The sequence below is a fragment of the Canis lupus genome, chromosome 23 (genome assembly GCF_011100685.1).
Source record: "Canis lupus familiaris isolate Mischka breed German Shepherd chromosome 23, alternate assembly UU_Cfam_GSD_1.0, whole genome shotgun sequence".
Taxonomy (NCBI): Eukaryota; Metazoa; Chordata; class Mammalia; order Carnivora; family Canidae; genus Canis; species Canis lupus.
Window position 1 is genome coordinate 7,238,935 of NC_049244.1, and position 26,917 is coordinate 7,265,851.

At 37.9% G+C, this 26,917-nt stretch overlaps 1 protein-coding gene across 27 annotated transcripts in view; it reads right to left on the bottom strand.

The window, feature by feature from the left end:
* The window catches only part of LRRFIP2 (LRR binding FLII interacting protein 2), a 108,325-nt gene that overhangs the window by 61,561 nt on the left and 19,847 nt on the right, over positions 1-26,917 (bottom strand). For 17 of the 27 annotated variants that reach the window (XM_038570377.1, XM_038570380.1, XM_038570381.1 and 14 more), the window contains exons 2-4: positions 22,521-22,664; positions 3,610-3,696; positions 2,341-2,391 (exon numbers count right to left, since the gene is read on the bottom strand). In XM_038570377.1, coding sequence (XP_038426305.1) covers positions 2,341-2,391; positions 3,610-3,696; positions 22,521-22,610 — 228 coding nt within the window. In that variant the 5' untranslated portion in view covers positions 22,611-22,664. The remainder of the gene's footprint in view (positions 1-2,340; positions 2,392-3,609; positions 3,697-22,520; positions 22,665-26,917) is intronic. The other 10 variants (XM_038570400.1, XM_038570398.1, XM_038570396.1 and 7 more) reach the window with 1 other exon arrangement.

Sequence of the window (26,917 nt, forward strand, 5' to 3'; positions counted from 1 at the left end):
GCAAGTTGTTGACTTCACCAGTCCTTCATCACCTTATCTGTAAGAGATGGTGGCAACTATTTTATCGTGTAAAAGATACACGATGGATTATCTTTGGAGACACATGTAAAAAAGCACTAGCACAGTGCTGGCATACAGAGCGTGCTCATTGTTAGCTTCATTCCTGAGCCTCATGCCCTGGCTTTTCCTGTTCACATTACAGCAACCCACCCTTACACCCAGAAAGAGTGAAAATTAGGAGAAATTTTTAACACAGGGAGATTTCTCCTTCTAATAACTAACAATCCTATTATTTGTATATCCGTTGTTTCTTTTATTATAAATTTATTATTCTTTATATTTTATTGTGACTATCATATGACAACTTCTACTATGGGCTCATAGACAGAATGCAGCCAGAGAGACAATATGCTGAGAAGTGAAAGGAAAAATTAGTTTGAATAGAATAAAAAGCAAGCTCCAAAGGGGTTAAGTGATAATTATTCCCATTTGAAACTAAACCCAGGACACCTGGGTGGCTCAGCGGTTGAGCTTCTGCCTTTGGCTCAGGGCATGATCCCAGAGTCCCAAGATCGAGATCGAGGCCCACCATCAGGCTCCCAGCATGGAGCCTGCTTCTCCCTCTGCCCTTGTCTCTCCCTCTCTTCTCTGTACCTATCATAAATAAATAAATAAAATCTTAAAAAAATAAAAATAAAAGAAACTAAACCCCATTCATGTTCTCTGTGAGTCCAAGCTATTGCTCAGGACTGCATTCTAAGCCTCTAAACCCAAAATGTTCTCCCTTCCATGAAAATCTAGCACTCTCATTGCCTGAACTGCACACATTTCACAGAGGTAAAAAATATATTTTTCTTCATGGCCTCTGAATACAAGAATCAAATATAAGACTTTTAATACAGGCTTTTCTTCTTATTGAACGTTTTGGTCTGCCTTCAAATAATAAAATCTCAGGCAATTTAATTTTAGAACTACAATACATCATTTTAAACTAATATTTCCGGGGCACCTGTGTGGCTCAAGGGTTGACCATCTGTCTTCAGCTCAGGTTGTGATCCCAGGGTCCTGGGATCAAGTCCCATATCGGGCTCCCTGCAGGAAGGAAGCCTGCTTCTCCCTCTGCCTATGTCTCTGCCCCTCTCTGTGTGTCTCTCTCATGAATAAACAAACATATCTTTGAAAAACAATAAACTAATATTTCAATGGAAAATTTGCAAGCAAAAGTGATTTTATTCACACAAAATGTTCTTAATGCATCAACAGTAAGATAACCCAGTTTCATGCAGAAGACACTTTAAATAAAACCAATTAGGATAGCTTTAGTAATAAGAAAGGGCAGATTCTACTCCGAAGTAACAAACACATTAGTGAGGAATCACTTCATTATAAGTAACCAAACATCATCTTTCTCTCCTTTCTAAAATATCACAATGAGAAGTATGATAAAATTTTAAATCTGTAGGTTGAAACAGCCATAAGTAATTTTTTTACAATCATGAATATTTTAATTCTGGTTGTACTTCAAAATGCTGCTACAGAAGGCATTTGCTTATAAAAATTTGTTTAACAGCAATTAGTGGCTTCTAAACCCTTAGGGATCAAAGACTCTCTTAATAATCTGGTGTTCATAACACCTGTGGGGCCTTTCACTTAAAAATATTCAAAAGTCTGCATGAGATTTTAGGGCTTCCTGCTCCATCTCCCAAGCCTATTCACATGGGTAAAGAACCTCTGCAATAAGAGACAGCTAGGGAAATTACCAACATTGAAAAAAGTTCAAATTTAGGAATGATATACAATAACTAATATTTTACTGGTTCACAATCTGCTCTTGTAGCTAAAAATCTGGGAGTGGTGGTAGAAGACTCAAAAAGGAATTGAGAGAACTGAAAACATAAGAATAATTTTCATAGAAAATTAAAGAATGGCTTGGGTCATCTCTCACTGAGGACACTTCTGTCTAGTATTTTTTAAAAAGAGAGAAAGGAAAAGAGGGAGATGGAAGGACAGAAGAGAGGAGGGAGTGAAGGAGAGAGGGAAAAGAGAGAGGGACAAATATGAAGGAGACAAGAACAAACTCAGAGAAAAAAACATCCATCTACTCAATCTTTCTTGGTCAAAAGTATTCATGACACAAATGTAAAGCTATAGACTACAATAGAAAATAGATGGACTCCAAGTACACATTTAGTCCACTACATGCACAAGAGACACTCTCTGACCTTTAGGTTCAAACATGCCAAACACGCCTACTTGACAAACTATTAGTCAATGTTTTACTTCAAGATTGCATATTTCAGCAATTGATCACAACATGCAGGGCAGGCAATCCTGGCCTACCAGCCACTTATGAATCTGTCCCCATTTCCGATCAAAGGAATAGTGAGAGTGCTACAAATGCAAAAGTTTCATCAACTGAAGTTTCCAACATACTGCACAATCTGAAAAGTCTTAAATTAATCCTATACATTTGCCCTGAAGAGCAGTGATTGTCAGCTTAACGTAAGTTACACATTAAAAATACAGAAAATTACTGCGCTAAATACATTCAATAATGAAGAAATACATGACTCTCTGCAGTATAGAAGAAATGGAACTTATAGTTAGTAACAATCTACTTATAATTTACTATAATTTTAGGAGTATAAAAGACAAATGCATTGCAACATTTTCATTTTAAGCCAAGACTTGCATTCAATATTTGAAAATACATATGAGGCCAAAAAAAGCAACATATGTATCAACTGTTTTTTAGTTTAGATTTGAGCTGTGAATAAAACCTATATACTTCTCTTTCACCCAAAGTACCCACCAACATCAAAATAAAGTGTTTAACACTATCCTGTAGATTTTTTTCCCCTTCACATCAATATGGAATCAGAAATATTTTTATGTGAATTTTCAGGGTCAGATCAATGTCAGAAGGAAGGTATTCATTTCATTTTAAAGCAGCTTAATTTCTATATGCCTATGTTTATTTTTTGCTATTCTTTCTGATGATAAAAGTATATTGAAATTTATGAACTATAGGATAGCATTAAGAAGAAAACAAAACCAGCCAAATACACCACTGACACACTAAAGTATTTATAGTAATGACTTCTAAGTAGTTTTCGACCCTATATATGATAGGTTGATATATATGAGCCAATCCCGTCTTACAATTGGTTTGTGTTTGTTTTTTTTTTTAATTTACTTGCATGAATATTTTCCTCCGTTATTAAATATGCTTAAAAACTGTAAGGTTGAATGACTTCATAGTGTTTTATTATGTAGATATCATAATATAATTAACCTAAATTCTAATAAGACAGGACTATAGTAAATAACTTTGTCATCTCTAAGCTGACTTTAGCTAATAAAAGTACTTATCACACCATAACAACTTGCTACAATGTACATTATAAAGGCTGTATATGTGTTTGCTATTATTATTTAAAGCATATATTGCATTTAATTTGCTGACACAGAATGGCTTGTTAAAATATATACATCAGGTTATACTATTTCCAGTGTTTCAACAGGAATCAGACTTATTTCAGAAGGAAACTAGCCAAGTATTATCTTAATAGAGACTAGCACAAAATTAGGACCATTCCCCTAAATTACCTCTTTTTGTTGTCGCTCCAGTTCTCTCATGCGTATATCTCTTGCTTCCGCCCGGGCAGCCCGTTTTGCTGCCAGCCTTGCCTCTGCCTGAAAAGTAATATAAAGATTCAGCTTTATTTATGAACAACAACAACAACAACAACAACCTGACCTGCACACCAGCTGTGAAGATAAGGAGCAGATGGGACATAACTATCCATAGCAGGTGGGCAGACAAGCTGCCCTCTCTCTCAGCTGTGTGTGTGTCTGACTGCCTCAGTCAGCTACCATACACTCATGTCTTTGTTCTAGCCCAGAGTCTCTCCTGAAATCTGGGCCTTTATTTTTAACTGCTTGCCTTGATTCCATGTTCAAAACACTTCACACAATTCATTATATGTCTCTATAAACTTGTCTTTTCCAAAATGTCTTTCCCTGTCAATTCAATCATACACATCAGAAACTTCAGAACCTGCCTCTATTTCATTTTGGACATTGCCAACATCCAGTCTCCAAGTACTGCCAATTCTCTACTGCTGAGTTTCTCTCACCCCCAGTCAGTAGTTATGCTTTTTCTGACTGTTTCGGGAACTCTTCAAATCTTTCTCCTTTTAAACTGGTATGCAATTCACATTAGCACCACATTCACCCCTTACAACTATACAGTTCAGTGGTTTTCAGTACTATAGTCACAAGATTGCACAACTACCACAACCATCTAATTCCAGGATGTGTTCCTCACCCTAAAAAGAAAGCCCATGCCCATTAGTAGGCACCCTTCATTACCCTGCCCCCTAGCTCCTGGAAACCATTAATCCTACCTTCTGTCTGTATAAATTTGCCTATTCTGAAAATTTGATATCAGTGAAATTATACAAGAGGAACTCTTCATCTCTTGCTTGAACACTGCAAATGCAACTGCCTTCAAATCCACCTACCTCCAGAATGTGCCCTATAATTCGCTTCTACAATGTTACAGGATCACCAATCTGCCTTTCAAAACATGTTCTGATCATGTCATTACGCTGTGAAAAACCCTCCACTGGCTCCCCATCACTTATGGTTAAAGCAAAACTTCACAGACTAGCACAAAGACAAGAGAAAAGAAAAGCAGACTTGTTCCACATACACCAGCTACAGGCCACCTACCTCCATCTGGGACTTTACTGTGTTCCATTAAGCCTGTCTTCAGCTCAGGTCATGATCTCAGGGTCGTGAGATCAAGCCCTGCATTAGGCTCCATGCTCTCACAGAGAGAATCTGCTTAAGATTCTCTCTCTCCCTATCCCCCTGGCCCTCCCTGCCCCCACTCACACACATGCACTCTCTCTCTAAAAAAATATTAAGATATACAAAACAAAATTACATGCTTCTGTCACCCCTACAATTTCCATGTCTTGATTGATGTCTGCTAAATAAACAAAAGAATTTCAGGTCATGGACCAAAGCATAGAGGAAGTGAGACAAGGAAACAGCTTGATGTACCACATGAAACTAAAAATCTCCTCAGTGATTTCTGTCTTGCAGTGGTTTCCTCTGTTCTCGGCCACATCCTAACTCTGATTCAGATCACCTTCTGATAACTACAGTAGCTGCTTCTCCTGTGGTGTTACATTTGTGCCCAAGTCTCACATTAAGAGACTCAGCCAATGTTTAAGAGTCTACTGTCCGGAAGCAATTATGTTTGGTATGCTGAAAATACAGGGTAAGATGTGACATCTTTGCCCCAAAGAAGTCCTCAACCCAGGTAAAGCACATGGAAACACACCCCTAAGTGAAGAAGCATGCAGGAAAGAGCATTTAGTTTCCCTGGTAAGGTCCGTGTAGGCTTCCAAGAAGAGGAGGCAGCCTAAGAGTTAACACTCAACTACCCCAATTTTGGCACTTTCCCTGTCTGCTTAACTGGCCTTTTAGTAGCAAAAACCCTCAACTGTAATCTGCCAACCTAAAGCTCTAAACAACAATATGACCAGAGCAATTATCTTCTCACATGAGGAGTACCTGGGTGGCTCAGCTGGTTAAGTGTCTGCCTTCCGCTCGGGCCATGATCTCCAGGGTCCTGGGATGGAACCTGGCATCAGGCTCTCAGCCTGCTTCTCCCTTTCCCTCTGCTGTTCCCACTTCTTATATGCTTGTGCACTCTCTCTCTAATAATTAAATAAAATCTTAAAAAACAAAACAAAACAAAAATCTTCTCACAGGAATTTTTCACTGGTCTCTTATTCCTACCTTCTTTACCCCTCTGACTACACGTAGACACCACTTTCTTTCTACAGTTTGTATTTTATAGAAAAATACTTCAAGGCTAAGTTCAGTGATAGCAAATACATTTTTAAATTACAAAGTATCTTTTTTCTGGGAAAAGTTTTCAAACCCTCATTTTGTTTTTGTTTTTGTTTTTTTTTTTTTCAATTTCAACAAAGCCATAGCAATGTGTAGGGATTGTCACTTCCATGTTAGTAGCTTTATACTTGTAAGCCTTCTTTAGAAATTTATCGAGAATGCCCATTTCATCTTTCCAAGATCAAGATGGCCAATTCTGTACATTCTATACTAAAATGGTTCACCAGTTTTCTCTCACCAAACCAACTGAAATCTCTCTGATAAGATTTCATTCACAACAAAAGGAAAGGGCACCTGGCGGCTGTGTAACAAAAGGAACCCGGGCTCCAGAGCCACAAAAACACCCTTCCCTTTGTTGCCTAGCTGACTTTTATCCAACTCAGATATGCCTCCCTTGGGGAACTGAAAAGTAGAAACAACCCAATGTCCATCAGTGGATGAATAAATAAAAATAAAAAAATAAGCTGAAAAAAGGTAAACAGGATTTAAAAGTATTTATCTCAGTATTTTCCTACACATTACTACCAGATGCCTGAAACAGTACTGATAGTAGGAGCAGCAAGAAAGAAGCAAAAGATGATTCCAATCCAGTAGGTAAAACACGCACTCTATATTCGTATCAATATGTTTTTAAATAGATAAATTACAGGTACACAAAGCATACTTCTAGGTAGTAACACTGGCATTTTCCCCTCAGAATACAACTGCATGATTTGTACACATTCGTTTTAACACATACTCATAGATATAAATAAATGGGATATAAGAATAAAGGATCACAAAAAATTAATTTGTGGCACCTGCGTGGCTCAGTTGGTTGAGTGTCTGCCTTTGGCTGAGGGCATGATCCCAGGGTCCTGGGATTGAATCCCACATCAGGCTCCCTGCAGGGAGCTTGCTTCTCCCTCTGCCTATGTCTCTGCTGTCTCTCATGAATAAATATTTAAAATCTTTACACAAAAATTAAGCTTAAAGTAAGGTTGGTAAGAAAAAAAAAGTTAAACACAGAATCACCATTTGATCTGATAATTCCATTTCTGGGTATATACCTGAAAGAACTGAAAGCAAAGACTCAAAACATATCTATCTGTATGCCAATGTTCAAAGCAGCCTTATCCATAATAGCCAAAAAGTAGAAACAACCCAATGTCCATCAGTGGATGAATAAATAAAATGTGTTATATCCACATAGTGGAATATGATTCCAGGAAGGAAATTCTGGCGCATGCTAAAACACAGATGAATCTTGAAAACATGTTAAGGGAAAAAAGCCAGATGCAAAAGTACAAATATTTTATGATTCTATGTATTTGAGGTACCTAGAATAATCAAATGGCATGGGCACAGAAAGTTGAACAGTGGTTCCAAGGGGCTGGAGGGAAGAGAGAAATGCAAAATTTTTATTTAATGGGTACGCAGTTTCAGTATAGGATAGTGGCAAAGTTCTGAAGATGGATAATAGTGCTGGCTGTGCAACAATATAAATGTACTCAATGCCACTAATTGTATACTTAAAGATGATGAAAATGGTAAATTATGTATTTTACCACACACACAAAAAAAAGTTGCATAAGACATGAAATCAGAATTACTCAGGAGCCTAAATCATGTAAATACTTACAGAGTCGTTAAGTTGATATGACTCAAACTTTTAAAATAAAGTTAACAGAAAAATTTAGGGACTGGAAATTCAGGTTCAGAAGTTACCTGTGAAATCAGATAGGTCAGTGGACTCAATTTCTAAAAATTTTTCTCAACATTATGCTTTCAAATATTAGGCACATCAAGACTGATTAAAGGAAATACACAATCACTTATAGAAACGTATTCATCCTAGAACAGTGAAAATGATAGCACAAAAAGTAAAAATATATTTGAATAGAATTAAATTCATTTCCCACTAAATGCTTGGGATAAATGGAAAAATAAAATGCAAGAATCATGGGACTTGATCAGCCCTGGAACAAACTGCTTTAGTTTGTATCAATTCAGAAACCTTCTAAATTTGTAGGCTATTCACTTTAACACTCAATTAATAATTAGGAATCCTACAATGATCACTAAGAAAGAACTTCAAAGGGCACCTGGGTGGCTCAATCAGTTGGGTGTCAATCTCTTGGTTTCAGCTCAGGTTATGATCTCAGGGTCCTGGGATCAAGCTACCCCGCCCCCCAATCAGGCTCTCCACTCAGAGTGGAGTCTGCTTGAAGAGTCTGTCCCTCTGACCCTTCCTCCAGTTGTGCGCAGGAGTGTGCGCACACACTCACTCTCTTCTTCTCTTTCTCAAATAATCTTTTTTTAAAAAGGGAAGGAAGAAAGAAAGGAAAGGAGGGAGAGAGGAAGGAAGGGAATGAGGGAGGGAAGGGAAAGAAGGAAGGGTGGGAGGGAAGGGAGGGAGGGAGAGAGAGGAGAGAGAGAGAAATGAAAGAACAAACTTCTAAGGGGGGCACCTGGATGGCAGTTGGTTAAGCATCCACTCTTGATTTCAACTAAGATCATGATCTCAGGGTCATGAGACCAAGCACCACAACTAGCTCCACACTGAGCATGGATGGAGCCTATCTTACTCTCCTCCCCTCTCTCTGCCCCTTGAAAGCACAGGCATAAGCTCTCTCTCAAATAAAAAAATAATTTTAAAAATTCTCTAGAAAGAACTTCTTTCTGTAGTTTGAGTACTTCTCCATTAAGGACTTTTCCTTTACCATCAGGATTTTGGATTATGCTCTTCTGGAATTTAAAACAAAGTGGGTTTGCAAACTAAGATAGTAGCATATGGACTCTATGTGACTCTTGCCTCATCCCTAGAACACAACTGGATAACTACCAAATCATTCTGAAACCCATAAAATGAACCTGATGACTGACAGAACAAACTGCATTAACTAGATGGAGAGAAGCTGGAATTTAAATTAATTTTTTTTAAAGATTTTTATTTATTTATTCATGAGACGGGGAGTGGTGGTGGGGGGGCGCGGGAACAGAGACCCAGGCAGAGGGAGAAGCAGGCTCCATGCAGGGAGCCCGACATGGGACTCAATTCCGGGTCTCCAGGATCAGGCCCTGGGCCAAAGGCGGCGCTAAACCGCTGCGCCACCCAGGCTGCCCGGGAATGTAAATTAAACATGGGGAAAAAAGGAAAAGAAAGTAGTAAGATGCAATAAAAAAAATATATATATATATATATATATATATCTTCATTTTAAAATAGGAAAAGGATTTGAATAGGTTTTTTTTTTTAAGATTTTTTATTTATTTATTCATGAGAGACACAGAGAGAGAGGTAGAGACACAGGCAGAGGGAGAAGCAGGCTCCATGCAAGGAGCCTAATGTGGAACTCGATCCCGGGACTCCAGGATCACACCCTGGGCCGAAGGCAGGCGCTAAACTGCTGAGCCACCCAGGGATCCCCTGAATAGATATTTCTGTAATGAAGATGTACAAATGGCCAATAAGCACAAAGATACTCAACATCATTAGCCATTAGGGAAAGACAAATCAAAACGATACTGACATACTTCACACCGATTACGATTACGATAGCTCTAATAAAAAAAATTTTTTTTTACACAGAAAATAACTAGTGTTGACCCTTATACACTATTCCAAACAGATCTGCAGTTCTTTAAAACATCAAACAAAGACCGTAGAGGCCCCATCTTCCAGGGAACAGGCTCTGCTTCCCTATTTTCCAATCTCCAGAAATGGAAACCTTGTCACACTTGCTTGAGACCCAAGGTCTCCGGGCCTTGTACTTCCTAACCAAGTCTTCCTTTACAATATCCCTTGATTCTCCATTTCCAACCACCTTTGATCTCCATTCCAATAGACTCCCCCTCTTAAGCAAGCTCTCACCACTTTCCGCTGCAATACTTCATTTCCTAATTCTAACTTCACTTTCTCCATTCCCACTCTCCTCCTACCCTTGCCATTCCATACTATACACTGTTGAATTACTCTGCCTGAAACACCAAGGAACAAGTGAGATAAAACATCCCAAAATAAATATGATTAGTTATCATGTATTTTGTGGTGTCCAATGCCCAAAAGCATCTTTACACAAATTTGAATTGTTACTCCTTTGGTAAAATAAACACAGAACAGGCTAAAATAAACTCACTGTGGCTCCCACTAGCATTCCAAAGAAGAAACTCAACTGAAACCAATCCTATTATAAATCTTCCATCTGTCGAGTAGGTCTACAAGGAAGGCAGGATCCATACAATCCATTACACAGTGCTCACTGTTTCCTTGGAATATAATTCACAAGTCAAATTTCACTCAGGGGGCAGCCCGGGTGGCTCAGTGGTTTAGCGCTGCCTTCGGCCCAGGGCCTGATCCTGGGGACCCAGGATCAAGTCCCGCATCGGGCTTCCTGCATGGAGCTTGCTTCTCCCTCTGCCTGTGTCTCTGCCTCTCTCTCTCTCTCTCTCTCTCTCTTTCTGTGTGTCTCTCATGAATAAATTAATAAAATCTTTTTTTTTTTTAATTAATAAAATCTTAAAAAAAAAATTTCACTTAGGACTATTGGTTGAAGGTGGGGGGAAGGTTAGGGGTGCCTGGGTGACTCAGTCAGTTAAGCATCCAAGTCTTGATCTCAATTCAGGTCTTGATCTCAGGGTTGTTGAGTTCAAACCACATGCTGGCTTAAAAAAGAAAAAAAGTTTGAATCCATCATCCTAAGATCCAAAGGCAAGAGGTTAATTATAAGCCACATAACTTAATATAAATATAAAACTATATATGTTTATATATAATATATCCCTCCTGAGACACACATGCACACTCCATACTATGATGTGAAATCTACCTTCCCCAGGGATCTTGTCTCAACTATGTGATCTTTTTTTTTTTTTTTAAGATTTTTTTAAATTTATTTATTCATAGAGACACAGCTAGAGAGAGAGAGGCAGAGACACAACAGAGGCAAAGGGAGAAGCAGGCTCCATGCAGGGAGCCTGACGTGGGACTGGATCCCAGGTCTCCAAGATCACGCCCCAGGCTGCAGGCGGCGCTAAACCGCTGCGCCACCGGGGCTGCCCTCAACTATATGATCTTGATCTCTCTTCTCTATCTTCACTCTCTTCCCTATTGGCTTTTCTTCTCATTAAATAGGTTCAAACTCCCTCTCATCTTTCAAAAATGAATAAAAACAAACAATCCTATCTTGATTCAATTCTGCCTTGCCTTCTCTTCACAGCCAACTTTCCTCACACCTCCTTCCTTGCTTCCCACTCTCTCCACATGACTGCATTCTGGTTTCTGCCCAAATGATTTTACTGAAATTACTCCTGAAAGTCACTAATGACCTCTAACTACCAAACCCAATAGGATTTTTCTGTTCTTATCTCACTTGTCCTTTCAGGACTTCCAACATCCCTGACCACTCACTTTTCTGCTTAAAATGTTCATCTCTTGGCTTTCTGCAATACTAATCTCCCAGTTTTACCCCTGACTCTGACCTCTCTTCCTCAGAATTTATCATGTGCTCATTTTTCTCTGCTAGCCCCTTAAATTTTAAGGAGCTTCCAGGCTTGATCTCTATGCTCCATCCCCACACCCCACCTCCACCATGATACTGATTATCTGCAAATCTTTATGTCCAGCTCAGACTTTTCTCCCACAGTCCTGATCCAACTGGCTATTAACCACTGAGGCTGTCCCACTGGAACCTCAGACTCAGTGTATCACAAACTGAATTTATATTCTTTCAACTTCCTCTTCCTCTTTATATTCCTTGGTAGCTGCCCAGTTATCCAAAAACTAAGATGAAGAATCATCATAAGCCTCCTCCTTCTTTTTTACCCTCTTCCACCACCACCTTCAGTCACCAAACCTCAACTACATAGCTCCCAACAACATTCTATATCTCTTTACTATTCCTTCCATCGAACTTTCCTCTCCATTCCCACTATTACTGTCTTAATTCAGGCTCTTGGCATCTCTTGCCAAGATGACTACAGCAGCTTCCCAGCTAGTTTTCTGCCTTATATTAGTCATTCTTCATATGGTGGCTAAAGCAATTATGTTACAAATCAAATCTGAAAAAATCTTTTACTCTTCAATGGCTCCTCTACAGCTTCCAAAATCAAATTTAAACTCCTCAGCACACAAATCTCTTCATGATTGGCCCTACTGTCTCTCCAGCATCATTTCCTCCCATTCCCCAACCTCTCTCCAGCTATATGAGCTATTATGCTGGCAGCTTCCCACATGGTTCTACTTGTTTCTCACCCCCATGCCTATTGAGCACTTAGAAGACAATACCCAAAAACCCATAAAACAATACTGTTTATGGAGAAATGTATTTGAACTTTTAGAACTTTCAGGAAGGAAATCTTATGATTTTATTACAGTAGTTCCCTGTTGGGTGAAGTGGGGGTAGGAAGAGAGGCCTAAGAAATGAAACAAATGGCCCTAAACTTCATTTATAAGGTCTTCTTTCTCCCTTCCTTATTTTTTTAATCTGAAGTAATCATCACAAAACAGTGATATCAGTTAATGTTTGGTGGTAGACTCATAGGTATTTATACTATTATCAAAACCTTCCTGCATTTAATATTTTCAAAGAGAAGTACATGAAAACACACACCCAAATGTCTTTAAAATAAAGGAAACCTCTAGCTTTTTTTCAAGGAAGGCAAATAAATATTTCATAATTTGAGGGGTGCCTGGGTGGTTCGTTGTCACTGACTCTTGATTTAGTCTCAGGTCATGATCTCAGGGTCCTGGAATCAAGCCCCACATCAGCTCCTCGCTCAGTGGAGAGTCTACTTGAGGATTTCTCTCCCTCCCCCTCAGTCCCTCCCCCCTCCGCATGCACTCTTCCTCTAGCTAAAATAAATAAATAAATATTAAAAAATATATTTTTAAAAATTTCATTATTTGACAGAAATGCACTTAACCAAGCCAAGTGCAGGGCTGCCAGCTTGCATATATACCCATAAGATAAAACCCATGCAACTGGCAAGAGTAAGGAATAAAAAAAATAATCTGTATCTTTACAGACCATGCTTTAATTTCAAGAAACGTGAAGTACAAAATGTTTCAAAAAGTGAAACATTCAAGGAAAATGACTAATTCAGGTAGCTAAGACTCAGAGTTTACTGTGTTTAATTTAGTTTATTTTTCCATGACACTCATGCCAAAAGAACACTGAAAGACAAATTAAGAGACATAATATTTATTGTGTTGCTATGGTTTCCAGACTAACAAATAAAAGTCATTACTCAATTTCTTACCAATCTCCCTTTAGTAGAAAAATCTCAGGTACCATTTTTCTTAACTAGATCTTACAATGTAATCATGGCTAACTACTTTTTTAAAAACTTTGGCTAGTTGAAAACCAACTACATTAAGTTTTTCTGAGTATAAACATCTATATGTATTAGATAAAAACCTAGGGATTTTAAGCCATTTTCTTCTGATGTCACACAACTATATGTTCCTTTTACTCTAAGACCTTTTGATAGCAAAATATTCATTTGGAATGAGAGAGGAAATTTAAGATTATAGACTCTATTACTCAGGTCTAAATACAACCTAATAAATAGACAGCTCAGAAAAATTGAAATTTTGGATTTACAGTGACATATCTAACCAAAGGGGAAAATGTGAGAATCATAGTTCTAGTAGAAATACTTTGAGGGGGAAGAAAAAGGCTGTTGCCAATAATGTCTTCACATTTAGGTTACTGATATTGTGCTCTTTGAAATTTTTTCTCCAAATTCCTCTAAGTCACAGGAATAGTGAAGATTATGACAATGAATGCTATACCAAATATTCTTCAATCACACAGACACAAAACTCAGTCTTGTTAATTCTGGTTAGAGGAACAAATCAAAAGCGAGATTATGCAGAGTGACACTGGCCATCACAGAGCCAGAGCTCTGACTTAGTTCTAGAGGTGAATGGGAAAAAAAAAATGGGAGAGATCTGCACTCAGTGGGAATTGGCTGAATTCATGCATTAATGCCACTGGAAGGAATTCTAGATGACTGAAAACAACTTATATTTGCTCTTTCAAAGGATTTGTCTAATAAAGACAGCACAAAGAAGGAGCATTTTTTTTTAAACCAGAGAGAAATAAAAAAGTCACTCTTCATAACTCTAAAAGATTAATTCACATTTCATAATCTTATCAAAAATATAAATCTTTGTGTACCACCACTGAGAACACTCAAAAGCATTTTAAATTTTTTTTTTTTAATTTATTTATGATAGGCACACAGTGAGAGAGAGAGAGGCAGAGACACAGGCAGAGGGAGAAGCAGGCTCCATGCACCGGGAGCCCGATGCGGGATTCGATCCCGGGTCTCCAGGATCGCGCCCTGGGCCAAAGGCAGGCGCCAAACCGCTGCGCCACCCAGGGATCCCCTCAAAAGCATTTTAAATAAGAGTAATTATGCCTCCTGTGGAGTCAGCTTTCCAGACAAATCCGATTTGCACAGAATCTGAACCAAGCACAAAAGGATGATCAAAGAAGTGTCAGAATTAAGAAAGTCTCAAAACTTGATCTTGAAATCCTGGAGTGCTTAGGACTCAGCCTAAGTCTACACTTCTTCCCTGGACAAATTTCATCCATATCACGATTTCAATCACCTACATGCTCACAGGTCTTGACTACAGCCCAGACCTCTCCTTGTAGTTCTAGATCCATTTCCACAAACTGCCCCTTCACAGTCCCCACTTATATACCTCACCGACACTTTAAATACAACATAAGTCCGTAGTCCACCCTCTCCAAGACTCCTCTCCATGTGAATGTTCCCTACCACCACCCAGGGGCACAATCCAAACGTTCCCCTAACAGCCACTCACTACTGAGCATGGACTACTTACTTCTCTGACCTCTGTCCCAACCATCTCTCACCATCCCCACTGTCATCCTCTGAGCCAGGCCCCCATTGCCTCTGCAAGTCTCACAATGCATCTGCCCGCATCCACTAGTGTCCTTTCTGATATAATCTCCAACCTGCACTAATGTCATCCTTTTAAGGCACAGATCCGATTATGTCATATCCTTATACAAAATCCTTCAATGTTTTCCATCGTTCTTAGGACACAGACTCAAATCCTAAATACAGTCTATAAGAACCTGTAATAGGGTTCTCAATGTCCCTATTGACTTTTGGGACAGATAATTCTTTGTTGTAGGTGGCTGTCCTGTGCACTGTAGGATGTGTATGAGCATCCCTGGTCCCTATCCACAAACACCAGTGGTACATCCCTCCTCCAGTTATGACAGACAAAAATATCCACACACTGCCAAATGTCCCTTGAGAGACAAAATCACCCTCGGTTGAGAACCACTGGCTTATATGATCTGGCTCCTGCCTACCTCTCTGGATACTCTCCTCCTTGCTGTGCATATTAGTGTAAACAGTGATCTCATAGGGGACACAACCTTAGGAGCCTAAGTGCAGATTTCAGCCTTACTTTTCTAGCTGTATGACCCTGGGCAAGTTACTTCACTTCTCCAAGCCCTGCATTCATAACCGATAAAATAAAGAACTTGGGACAGTGACTGTACGTAATACAAGCTCAGTAATCAGTACATGTTAGCTGTTATTATTAATCCTTGAATTCTCCATACTCTTAAAGGCTTAAAAGCTTGTCACACATTCTTTGCTTTGACTGGAAAGCTCTTTCCCACATATGACAACTCTTTTTCCCCTCAATAATTCCACACATCCTTCAAAACTCAGTTGAAAGGGCACTTCCTCAGGAAAGCCTTCCCAAAGTCCCCAAACATGTCAAGTTCCTCATCACACACTTTTTAATAAAACCATTGACTGTCCACTCAAAGCACTTAACACAGCTGTAAATAAATAGATTACTGTATTTCCTCAATTCTAAGAATGCCACTGTGACATACACTGACAATCATGGCTTTCAAGATAGAAATTACCATGTTAAATGTAGACATTTCGAAGAAAAAAGGAAACTGAAAATTGAACTAGTCCATCCCGCAATTCTTTGTTTAATGTCTGTTTTCCCCCATAGAATCTAAGCTCCCTGAGGGCAATGACTATGTTAGACCTGTCCACTCCATAACCCTCATACATGACACAGCACCAGCAGAGAACAGATGCTCAAAAACCATTTACTCAATGAATTACATTCAAAATGTGTGCAGTTTTATGGGATGCCTGGGTGGCTCAGCAGTTGAGCGTCTACTTTTGACTTAGGGCGTGATCCTGGAGTGGAGTCCCAGGATCGAGTTCTGCATCAGGCTCCCCCTGCATGGAACCTGCTTCTCCCTCTGCCTGTGTCTCTGCCCCTGTCTCTGTCTCTCATGAATAAATAAATTAATTAAATTTGTGCAGTTTTTGAAAACTCTCTTCTTTTTTTTTCTTTTTTTTTTGTGGGGGATGGGGGGGGGGAGCGGGGCTCCATCATGATCCTGAGATCAAGACCTGAGCTGAGATCACCAGTTGAATGCTAAACCAACTGAGCAACCCAGGTGCCTCTTTAAACTCTACTCTTAAATGAAAGATGGTATTAACACCCATAAATAATGTGATTATGGTAATTCTTTGCATTTTCAAAAGCTGCTATCCTTGGCAAGTTTTTAATCCTTAATTGCCATGCCCTAAAAATAAATAAATTACTCAAGTAAAATAGTGAGAAACTATGAGATCATTAGTTCTACCAAGCAATCATGGTTATCATTCCATAAAACAATAACCCTGGGCAGTATCTTAAGCACAATTCTTGTCTTTGTATCCTTCTGTTCAGGCCGCTAATATATAAACAAAACCTGCAGATTTCTGGTTCTCACTACTAGATGCCTGAGATGCCTGTGACTTCCATAGCCAGCAAAATGAAATTCAACCAAGCATCCATCAATAGATAAATGGATAGACAAAATGTATTATATAAATATAGTGGAAAATTACTCAGCCTTAAAAAAGGAATGGAAGTTATTTGAAGGTGGGGAGAGGGAAGGAATGAAGTTCTTATTCATGCTACAACATGGATGAATCTTGAAGTCATTACAATAAGAGAAAAAAGCGAGATACAAAAGGAAAAAAACTGTAAATTCCACTTAATGAAATATTCAGAATTAGATAAATTAATACAGACATAAAGTAGATTAAAGGTTACCAGGTTCCAGAGGAGGGGGAAATGGGGAGGTATTACTTAATGGTTACAGACTTTCTGTCTGGGATGATGAAAAGGTTTTAGAAAGGGAAAGTGGTGATGGTTTATACAACACTGTAAATGCAATGAATGCCACTGAATTATAGTCTGAAAATAGTTAAAATGGAAAATTTTATTATGCACATTATAATCACAACTTCTAAAAAATTAATATGGTAAAATACCAAAAACCACTGAATTGTACATTTCAAATAGATGAATTATATCTCAATAAAACTATTTTGAAAAATGAAATCTGGAAGCACCTGGGTGGTTCAGTTAAGTGTACAACTCTTGATTTTGGCTCAGGTCATGGTATCAGGCTCCATGATATCCACCTGCTTGAGGATTCTCTCACTCTCCCTCTCCTCTGCCCCTCCCCCTGCTCATGTGCTCACTCTCTCAATAAACTTTTTTTTTTAATCTTTTTTCTAAAAAATGAAATCTAAAAGCCCTAGCAGCCACAAATGTCAAAAAGTCAGAAAATTTTCCCTTCTTCCTTATTATAAGTAGGTGTATGCACCCAATATGTCTACATGTACATTCTGCTCAACAACAAAAGTCTCTGAAAACTCCATTTGCTAAATTCCCCAACTCCTTTAAAATTTTATCAATTTCTATGTTTGTCATTGATCTTTTAGATTTAAGAGAACTATACATTATGAGCATGAATCTCTGTGGGTTCTGGATCTCAAGAGAACTCACAGAATTTTAGAGCTAGAGGGACTCTCAGATCATAAAGTCCAAAAATAAGCAACATTCTGATTAACTTTCATTTGGAGAAATATGCATAGAACATGTTTTCTTCATATCTGCAGCTCTAAAACGAGGAGCTCAGTAATATTCTAGGCTTCTGTGATGCCTTAAAAAGACTGTTTGCTATCCCTTCAAAAGGCTTAATTTCTTTTCCTGGGAACACTCACCGTAACATTTGCCAAACTAACCACAGTAAGGCAGCATACATGGCTTCCATGCTACCCTCATTCTCCTTTGGAGAGTGAGCTGTCCAAGGGTTCCCAATTTGATACACTCTGTGCTTTCAGGTAATTTTCACTTAAAGTCAACCCTCCAGATGCATTTCCCCCAAACCTGTGGAACAATCAAAGCCAAGCGAGCAAGAAAAAAAGTATGCGGACTGGCCCTCTGACACCATAGAGAACTTGCTGGTGACCCCTTCTGACACTGCTCTCCTGAGCTCTTCCAAAGCTGTGGCAGCCCATGTTTCCCTCACAGAACAGCAACATACCTACTACAGACAGGATGGGACTTCTAAATCCATCCACATTCCTGACTTCACAGAGCAGTCTTCAAACATCTAAACATCTTTTTACAGTGTACACAGGTCTTACATTTTGATTACAAATCAAAATGAAGATTTCTCTAGATGGGTGGATAATGGTTCCACAACAATGTAAATGTACGTAAGGCCACAAAACCCTACACTTTAAAAATGGCTAATATGGTAAGTTTTATGTTATGTGTGTTTTACCACAATGTACTCAGTTCCATATTTTAACATGCAAATTATCCAGTTTACAGAATATTTATGCCTTTTGTTTCTGTTTTTAAAGATTTATTTTTTTTTTTTTTAGATTTTATTTATTTATTCATGAGAGATACAGAGAGAGGCAGAGACGTAGGCAGAGGGAGAAGCAGGCTCCATGCAGGGAGCCTCATATGGGACTCGATCTGGGGACTCCAGGATCATGCCCTGGGCCTAAGGCAGATGCTAAACCACTGAGCCACCCAGGCATCCCTGCCTTCTGTTTCTTTTCCTCCTCATTTCCTCCAGTTCCCTGACTTGGGGCCAACTGAGGAGCAAAAAAACCTGAGCAAATAGTAAGCAGGAGGACAAAGAGGTTATTTTTCTTTATTTACGGCATCCCTGATCTACCTCAAAAAACAATTTGAAGTGAGAAAACACAAATTAACAAATTGAGATTTAACAATTTAAAGGAGGATTAAGCTATTTGTCCTTTTTAATCATTATGGGAGTTCTGTTCATTATTGCTGTTTGTTCCTAACTTCAGGCATGAGTTTTTTTTGTTTTTATTTTTGTTTTTTGGCTTTATGAAAGGGATGATCATATGGGAGAAAATAAGGATTAGGGATCAGCTGCAAAAGTCAACCATGTAATATATGAATGCACAATTAAGAATTGGCTATGAAAACTTTAAAGGAAAGAAAAAGAATTACAAGAAATGTATGAAGGAATTATTAAAACTGCTAAATCTATTTCCTCTTAGCTTTTCGAACTACTACATCACATACTAGGCACTCATGCAAATAAAAATCTTGAAACTTAATAAAAACTGGCCTTTTCATATGGACGGTTAAGCTGAGCCTTTTGACCAGGTTAGTAAGAACTGGCATACTCATATTCAGAATGCTGAAAATAGAATAGAAAATATTCTATTAGAAATTAGAAAATAGAAAAACTAAAAATACTGGCCTTCTAAATCCTTTTAGAATAATGCTTATTATTATACTATAACTTGTAATTTAATAACTGGATTAAGCTAAATTATGTATAGCAAAATAATAATGTACAGGGAGGAAAACCACTTGCAGGTATAAAAAACTGACTATCCAGGATAGGATCTTCTGTATATTTTAGTTTATGGTTCCCAAATCCGACTGGCCAGCAAGATCCCAGGAACAGGGGATCCCTGGGTGGCTCAGCAGTTTAGCACCTGCCTTTGGTCTGGAGTGTGATCCTGGAGTCTCAGGATCAAGTCCCATGTCAGGCTTCCTGCATGGAGCCTGCTTCTCCCTCTGCCTGTGTCTCTGCCTCTCTTTATCTCTGTGTCTCTGCCTCTATCTCTGTGTCTCTCATGAATAAATAAATAAAATCTTAAAAAAAAAAAAAAAAAAGATCCCAGGAACAAAAGTGTGTATGTGTCTGTACCTGTGTGTGCATGCATGCATGCATACACACACACACTTAAATACAGGTTTCTGAGCTCAACCCCCACAGATTCAGATTTAGCAAGTACAAGTAAGGCCCGGGGCTCTGTCCATTGAAACAGTTCCCTCGGGGACGCCTGGGTGGCTCAGAGGTTGAGCATCTGCCTTCAGCTCGGGGTGTGATCCAGGAGTCCCTGAATCGAGTCCCACAAGGGGCTTCCTACATGGAGCCTGCTTCTCTCTCTGCCTGTGTCTCTGCCTCTGTGTGTGTATGTGTCTCTCATAAATAAATAAATAAAATCTTAAGAAAAAAAAAGAAAAGAAAAAGAAACAGTTCCCTGAGAGTGTCTGGTGATCAACCATGTTTTAGAACCCCTATCTTAATGAATTTATTTTTCAAAAAAGACCATTTTACCTCTAGTATCACTTTCAATTCTGACTTACTAAATAGCAACAAAATAGTCCACTGCAAGCCTAACAGTATGCTAAAGGTTTACATGCTTTATTTCCTTTAATCATCACAACAGCCCTGTAATACAAGACAATATTATTCCCATTTTACAGATGAGGAAACTGAAGTCTTACTATAGTAGTTACTTAACAAAATTACTCAACAAGCAACTAGTAGAGCCAGGATTCAGGGCCACACTTAGAACTCTCCAAAGCCTTCCTCTCTGGAAGCAGTGTGGTATAGTAGAATAAACAATGGCTTTAAGTAGCTGAATTTGAGCCCCAGCACTGAAACCTTTTAGACATTTATCTCTCAGCTTTGTCTGTTTCCTTATCTATGAATAAGGCTAATAATAACCCCTATCCTTCCTAACTCATAAGCTTATTGTGAGAATCAAGATGTGTAAGTACTTTCAAAATCAGGGAAAGTTAGCAAAACACAAACTATTAATGGGAGAGTTGGAGAATATTCAGAAACAGTATAGCACAAAGAGTAGTTAAATGCTCAGACTTTGGAGCCAGACTTCATGTGTTTGAACCCAAGCCCTGCCATTTTCTGGCTGTGTGACCTTAGAAAAGATACTTAACATTTCTGTGCAATGGCTTCTTTAGAAAAGATACTTAACATTTCTGTGCAATGGTTTCTTTGTCTGTTAAAATGGAGATAATAATAAAACTAATCTCAGAATTCTGTGAAGATTAAAATAATGCAGTTTAAATGCTTAGAAATGTTTGTAACATAGAAAACACTCAAGTGTTAAATGTTTAGAATGCACCCACTTTTGCAAACAAAGCATCATAGATTCAAAAAAAAAGAGCTCAAATATTTAGTGACAGTAGAAAAAAGCCTAGAAGGTGCCAACATTTTTCTCTCCTTATAGAAATCTGGGTAAATCCCTCTAATTTGGGAAATAAACATTTTGAGTAGTTTCAGTTTTCAAATAAAACTATGTGGCTCCCAAAATGCTTCATCTGTGCAAATACTTAAGATCCTTGTATCTCATTTTCACTTCATTTTAAAGTATCTTTTATCGTTTTATCCAAAAATATCTCACTTGATTTTTTTTAAGTAATTTTGTTAAAGTAATATCACAATTTTGTCAACAGTTTTCAGGCAACTTTTCTTTGCTTCAAATATCCCTCTACACAATCTGACATCCAAGTCAAAAGCTAACTAAGTAGCTTACCAAGGAAAAATGTAACAATGAGCTGGATCAAAAAGAGACTGCATAATATGTCAAAGGAAATAGCAACAGTCCTAAATGAGCTATTTACCAAGAATAACAAAGAGGAAGTGGTGAAGGACTAATCCTCACAAAAAGAATATAATTTAATAATGTTCTAACCAATTCCTGCACCAGATTAATTTATGGTCAGGTCTGCAGCTGCAGATAGAGTCAGTGTCTGAAACAAAGTTGGCACCTCACTAAGAAATCACAGCTGGGAGTTATCTTAAATTTCCAATATGCAACAGGAAATGTTGCCAGTGATTCAATAGGTGACAACCCTTTCCATTTTTTTCTTTCTTCTGAGTTGTCAACAAACCGAAACAAAAATGCTCCAGAAGCTCTGGTACTAGCTGAAAGTTAAACATAAAAATTCCACTGCAGTATTTCAAAAAACAGCTAAAACAACTGAATCTGGGCAGACACCAAATAAGGACTGTTTCTGTCAACATTTATACAGTGCCTCCTGAAATATGTTAACTGTGTAGACCACGAGCATTTCTATAATATAGTTACCATATTTTCCACAATTTAATGACCTTAAGTTTCAATAGTGAAGAATAATTATAAATTTCAAAACATTATAGATACCTCAAAGTAATCCACAAAAAATAAAATGAAAAATTAATTTTGGATTAAAAACAGATATTCAAATAAAAAGATGGTAACTGTAACTATATTTTATTCTAATATACTATTTAGAGGCCAGATATAACATCTTCTTTACAGTCAGCATTCTGAAACTAGCTCAGTAAATGAAAGTCTATATATATATCCTGCTGCCACCCCCACCCCCAACCCAGCATTTTTACAACATTCTCAACTAGGCAACTCAATGTTGAGAGGGGGTTTTCCAGACACACCTCTCTGGCAATGTTACTCAAAGCTTCATCTTCTGCAGAAAATCGGTCTTTTACAGGTGTCCTTTTCCTTCCAGAACCAGGAGTCCCCATATTGTCTTCTTAAGTTTTTTTTAACTGTGAAATGTGATCTCACTGTTTTCAACCCTGAAATAAAAAGAAACAGAATTAACTTAGGATGTTACTCTTTGTACCATTTTAAAGCTTCTTCATACATTCACTTTTAGAAAAGAGAACTTATATTTATGTATTTACATATAAATTAGTCACCAAATACTTTTTCCTCACTATCAAATTATTCCAACAAATTTTAGAATACTTAAATTTATACTAATTATTAAATCTCCCAATTCTTTTTACCATGCTACCCATAGACAGCAACCTATAAAAATGTGTTATAGGGGCGCCTGGGTGCTCAGTCAGTTGAGTAGCCAAATCTTGATTTTGGCTCAGGTCAAGATCTCAGGGTTGTGAGATTAATCCCCACCTAAGGCTTGGTGAGGAGTCTGCTGGAGATTCCTTCCCACTGCTCGCACCCCTCCACCTCCCCACACACGCACGCACTCTTTCTCTCAAGTAAATAAATAAATCTAAAAAAAAGAACACTTTGAAACATTAGCCTCAGAAAACTGCAGTCAGCAGTAATTCTTCTTTAAAATTACTACAGCTGTTTCTAAAACTTATTTCTATCCCAAAGCAAAAAACATTTCAGAAGGTCATTCATTCTAAAGCTTTGAAAGAACATATTCAAGAAATTTTAAGATAGAACCTTAAACTTACAAAAGTAAGCTGGCTTTTTTTTTTTTTTTTAACATTTTATTTATTTATTCATGGGAGACACAGAGAGAGAGAGAGACAGAGGCAGAGACACAGGCAGAGGGAGAAGCAGGCTCCATGTGGGACTCGATCCCAGGTCTCCAGGATCAGGCCCTGTGCTGAATGAAGGCGGCGCTAAACCGCTGAGCCACCCGGGCTGCCCCGGTAAGCTGGCTTTTTAGTGTATTTAAGAAACAATTCCAATTAAACAATTACCACATAAAAGAACAAATGAAGATTTATTATTCTGCAATTAACAATAACCAACACTGTCCAAGCAATATCTGAGTGCTTGTAACTGCCAGATACTGTGGAAAGTGCCAAAGATACAGTGACAAACAAAACTGACATAGGCCAACGATTAAGAATATATCTATGGATCTAATATTGTTGCTGTTATCATGAAATAGACCCATTTTTACAAAGAGAGAAGAAAAGCTCATCTACCAGGATTAAATAATAAGGATAATAAAGATCATCTGACCTTTGAAACACATGGCATTTGAAATTAAAGAGTCCCATAAGAAAATGCATCCCAATTTGCATGACTTCCTTCTTTCCTATACATATTCCTGAGAAGTATAGCTCATTTAGCAAAATACCCATTTACTTAATTTTTTCCCCTAGCTTTAACAAAATAAGCTGGTGAAATTTCATTACACTGTGAGTCACAAAGGAATTCTCAAGTAAGTCTGTCCCAGTAGAATAAACTATATTAAAACTCCAAATGACTTTCATGTGTTGGAATTCACTTGGTTCAGGCAAAATAAAACAGAACCACTTCATCAATTCAGTGTTTATTAAAAAAAAAAAAGTTCTCTCTAATGAAAATTCAGGGCATTCCCCTCTTATCTGACACCATTTCTTATTCCCACATAGCTAACATGCTATGTTTGTCAATCAGAATGAAGACTGATGATAGTTCATTACTCTGCCATAGAAAATTTATCTGGATATGATAAGAAAGGACTCCTTCAAATGGAAATGAAGAGAAGGAATGTGTGTCTGAAAGCAGCAGCTGAGAAGTCCCAGCCACAAATGTGGAAAATTTCTGAAAAGCTCAGTGTTGTTGTTTTTTTCAGAAGTCTCCCATCACCCTTACCTTCAGCATCATTTTAAAGATCAGACACTTAATAGTAATGATGTACAAGTACTAGTCACCTACTGAGAAAAAAAGCAGGATGTAGTACTTTTCAAAGACCTGGCACAACAATTTAACTGATACCACCGTGATATCACCCAATATATTCGTCCTTCAGCCGGCCTTCCGAGGACACATTCAAAGACATTCCAAAAAAACAGGAAACAAAAAGAGGCATTTTCTAATTCCAGGAACAAAAAAATAATTACAGAATAAGAAATGAAGATTTTATCAAGAGTGTAACAGTGGTTTCATTAGGAGGAAAGAATTATGGCTGCACTTTTTTTTTTCTTCTTCTTGATTCTCTAGCATTTCAATAACACTGGGGAAAGAGAGATGCACTTAAAAATAAATAAACAACTAGATAGATAAATCCAGATTCAAGACTCAAAGAATAAAGCGGCCCCAAAGTGGATCACACCCAAATTAGATACCATATAGTATACAGCTGAGACACACTATCTGATGAAGACACTGCTGGTGGCACTCTTTTGAATGGATATTTGCCTCCTTTCTTTTCCATAATCCATTTCCTTCTTTCTCTAACAAACATTGCCTTAAACCTCAGACCTGCCAGGATACTTCTAGCACACAGATTTACATAAAAGATTATCTTTTCCTAAAAATTATCTTTTCCTCAAAACAAAACTGTTTCAACAGGCTCTAAGCTAGCCAGCCCTGAGAGAAAGATGACAAGAGACAAAGGCATAGGATAAGCAGCAAATGGGAACAATGTTCTGTTTTCTCATCCTTCTGGTCCTATCTACAGAGTATCTAGGTATTTACCTGATTCATTGGCCAGGTCCTGTCACCTTTTTCAGGTGCACAGGAGGTAGATCAACGATTAACTATGTCAAAAACAATCTAATATTTTTTAAAGAATTACATGATTTGTACTCTCTAGGCAGACATCCTTACTAATATTAGAAAAAGGTTTTCAGGTCCTATGCAATCTATCTTCAAAATGACAAAAACAGGGGATCCCTGGGTGGCGCAGCGGTTTAGCGCCTGCCTTTGGCCCAGGGCGCGATCCTGGAGACCCGGGATCGAATCCCACGTCGGGCTCCCTGCATGGAGCCTGCTTCTCCCTCTGCCTGTGTCTCTGCCTCTCTCTCTATGTCTATCATAAATAAATAAATCTTAAAAAAAAAAATGACAAAAATAAGGATATAGACTCAAAAGGTGATCTCAAACAGATTATTTCCAGTTGCTGATCCTAAAGGACTTTCAGTAAGTTGCTATCGCAAGGTTTCCTCAAGAATACTTTTCTTCAGGAGCCATATTAATCTCTTCTAGCTTTTCCTTGATGGTATTAACCAAATGAAGATTTAAACCTTTACATCCACTGACAAAAACAAAACTGCCCACATTTTTGTCAGGTCCATTACCCAGACAATGTCAACCTGATTTTCTCCAGATGGTTTTGTCATTAAGGATCTATGGGAAAGAAGGGGAAGTCCTTCAAGGATGTTGTGAAATAGAAAACTTCCAAGATAGATATATCAATAAAACTTTCTTTTCTCCAATGAGCTTCTCACATAATACATTTCTGAAATAGGCATTTTGCCACATTAAGTGGCATCTCAATCATGATATTGTTCACTCTTGTGAAAACAAAATAGGTATGTGATATCAGTATGTCACATTCTAAATATAACACACTTAGAGTTCCATTTGGATCCCAATAGTTGCAGCTTCCTTATATCTGAGTATTTCATTATGGGGAACTCAAAATATTGGCATAAGCCTTTGCATCAAAGTCGTCACTACAGTTAACACTAGTCTATGCAATAAAACATTCGGTCTCTATTCATCAGCAAATCCAATATCTGGAATGGCACTGGAACTAAAGACTGAGTGGAACTTCAGCTGTTGCCACTAGACGAAATATAAAGTGAGAGGATCTGCATTTAACTGCTGCAATGCCCTTTCCCCTACCTGAGGCTTGGTTTCTTCACTTACAGAGCAGATACAACTGTCCACCTATCCAACATGATTAATGTGAGCTCAAGTGAATTCAGGTACATAGAAGCACATAATAAACCTATAAAGCACTCCATAAATGTTTCAAATGTTTCAAGTGTCTTGAATTAACTACCTCTTTTACATACTTAGCTTATGAAGTATACAAAAGAACAATCCTTGCCTTTCTTTATATTCTTGTACTTTTAAGTAAACAAAAACATCCTCAAGTTATTTCCTCCATAGTGTATTATATAAAATCATGGCAATGCTAAGAATATTTGCTGAAGCATGGAACAATCTAGAAAAAATAAAAATACCTTTAATTATAATTATTATATTTATTATTATTTACATAAAAAATTAAAAAGAAGAAATGTTTAAGGTACTTTGTGACATTCAAAGTCTATTTTTGAAAATCCAAATGAATACACAAGTTTCTAAAGCATGGCCTTATAATGGAAGTTGTCTTATGAGAACA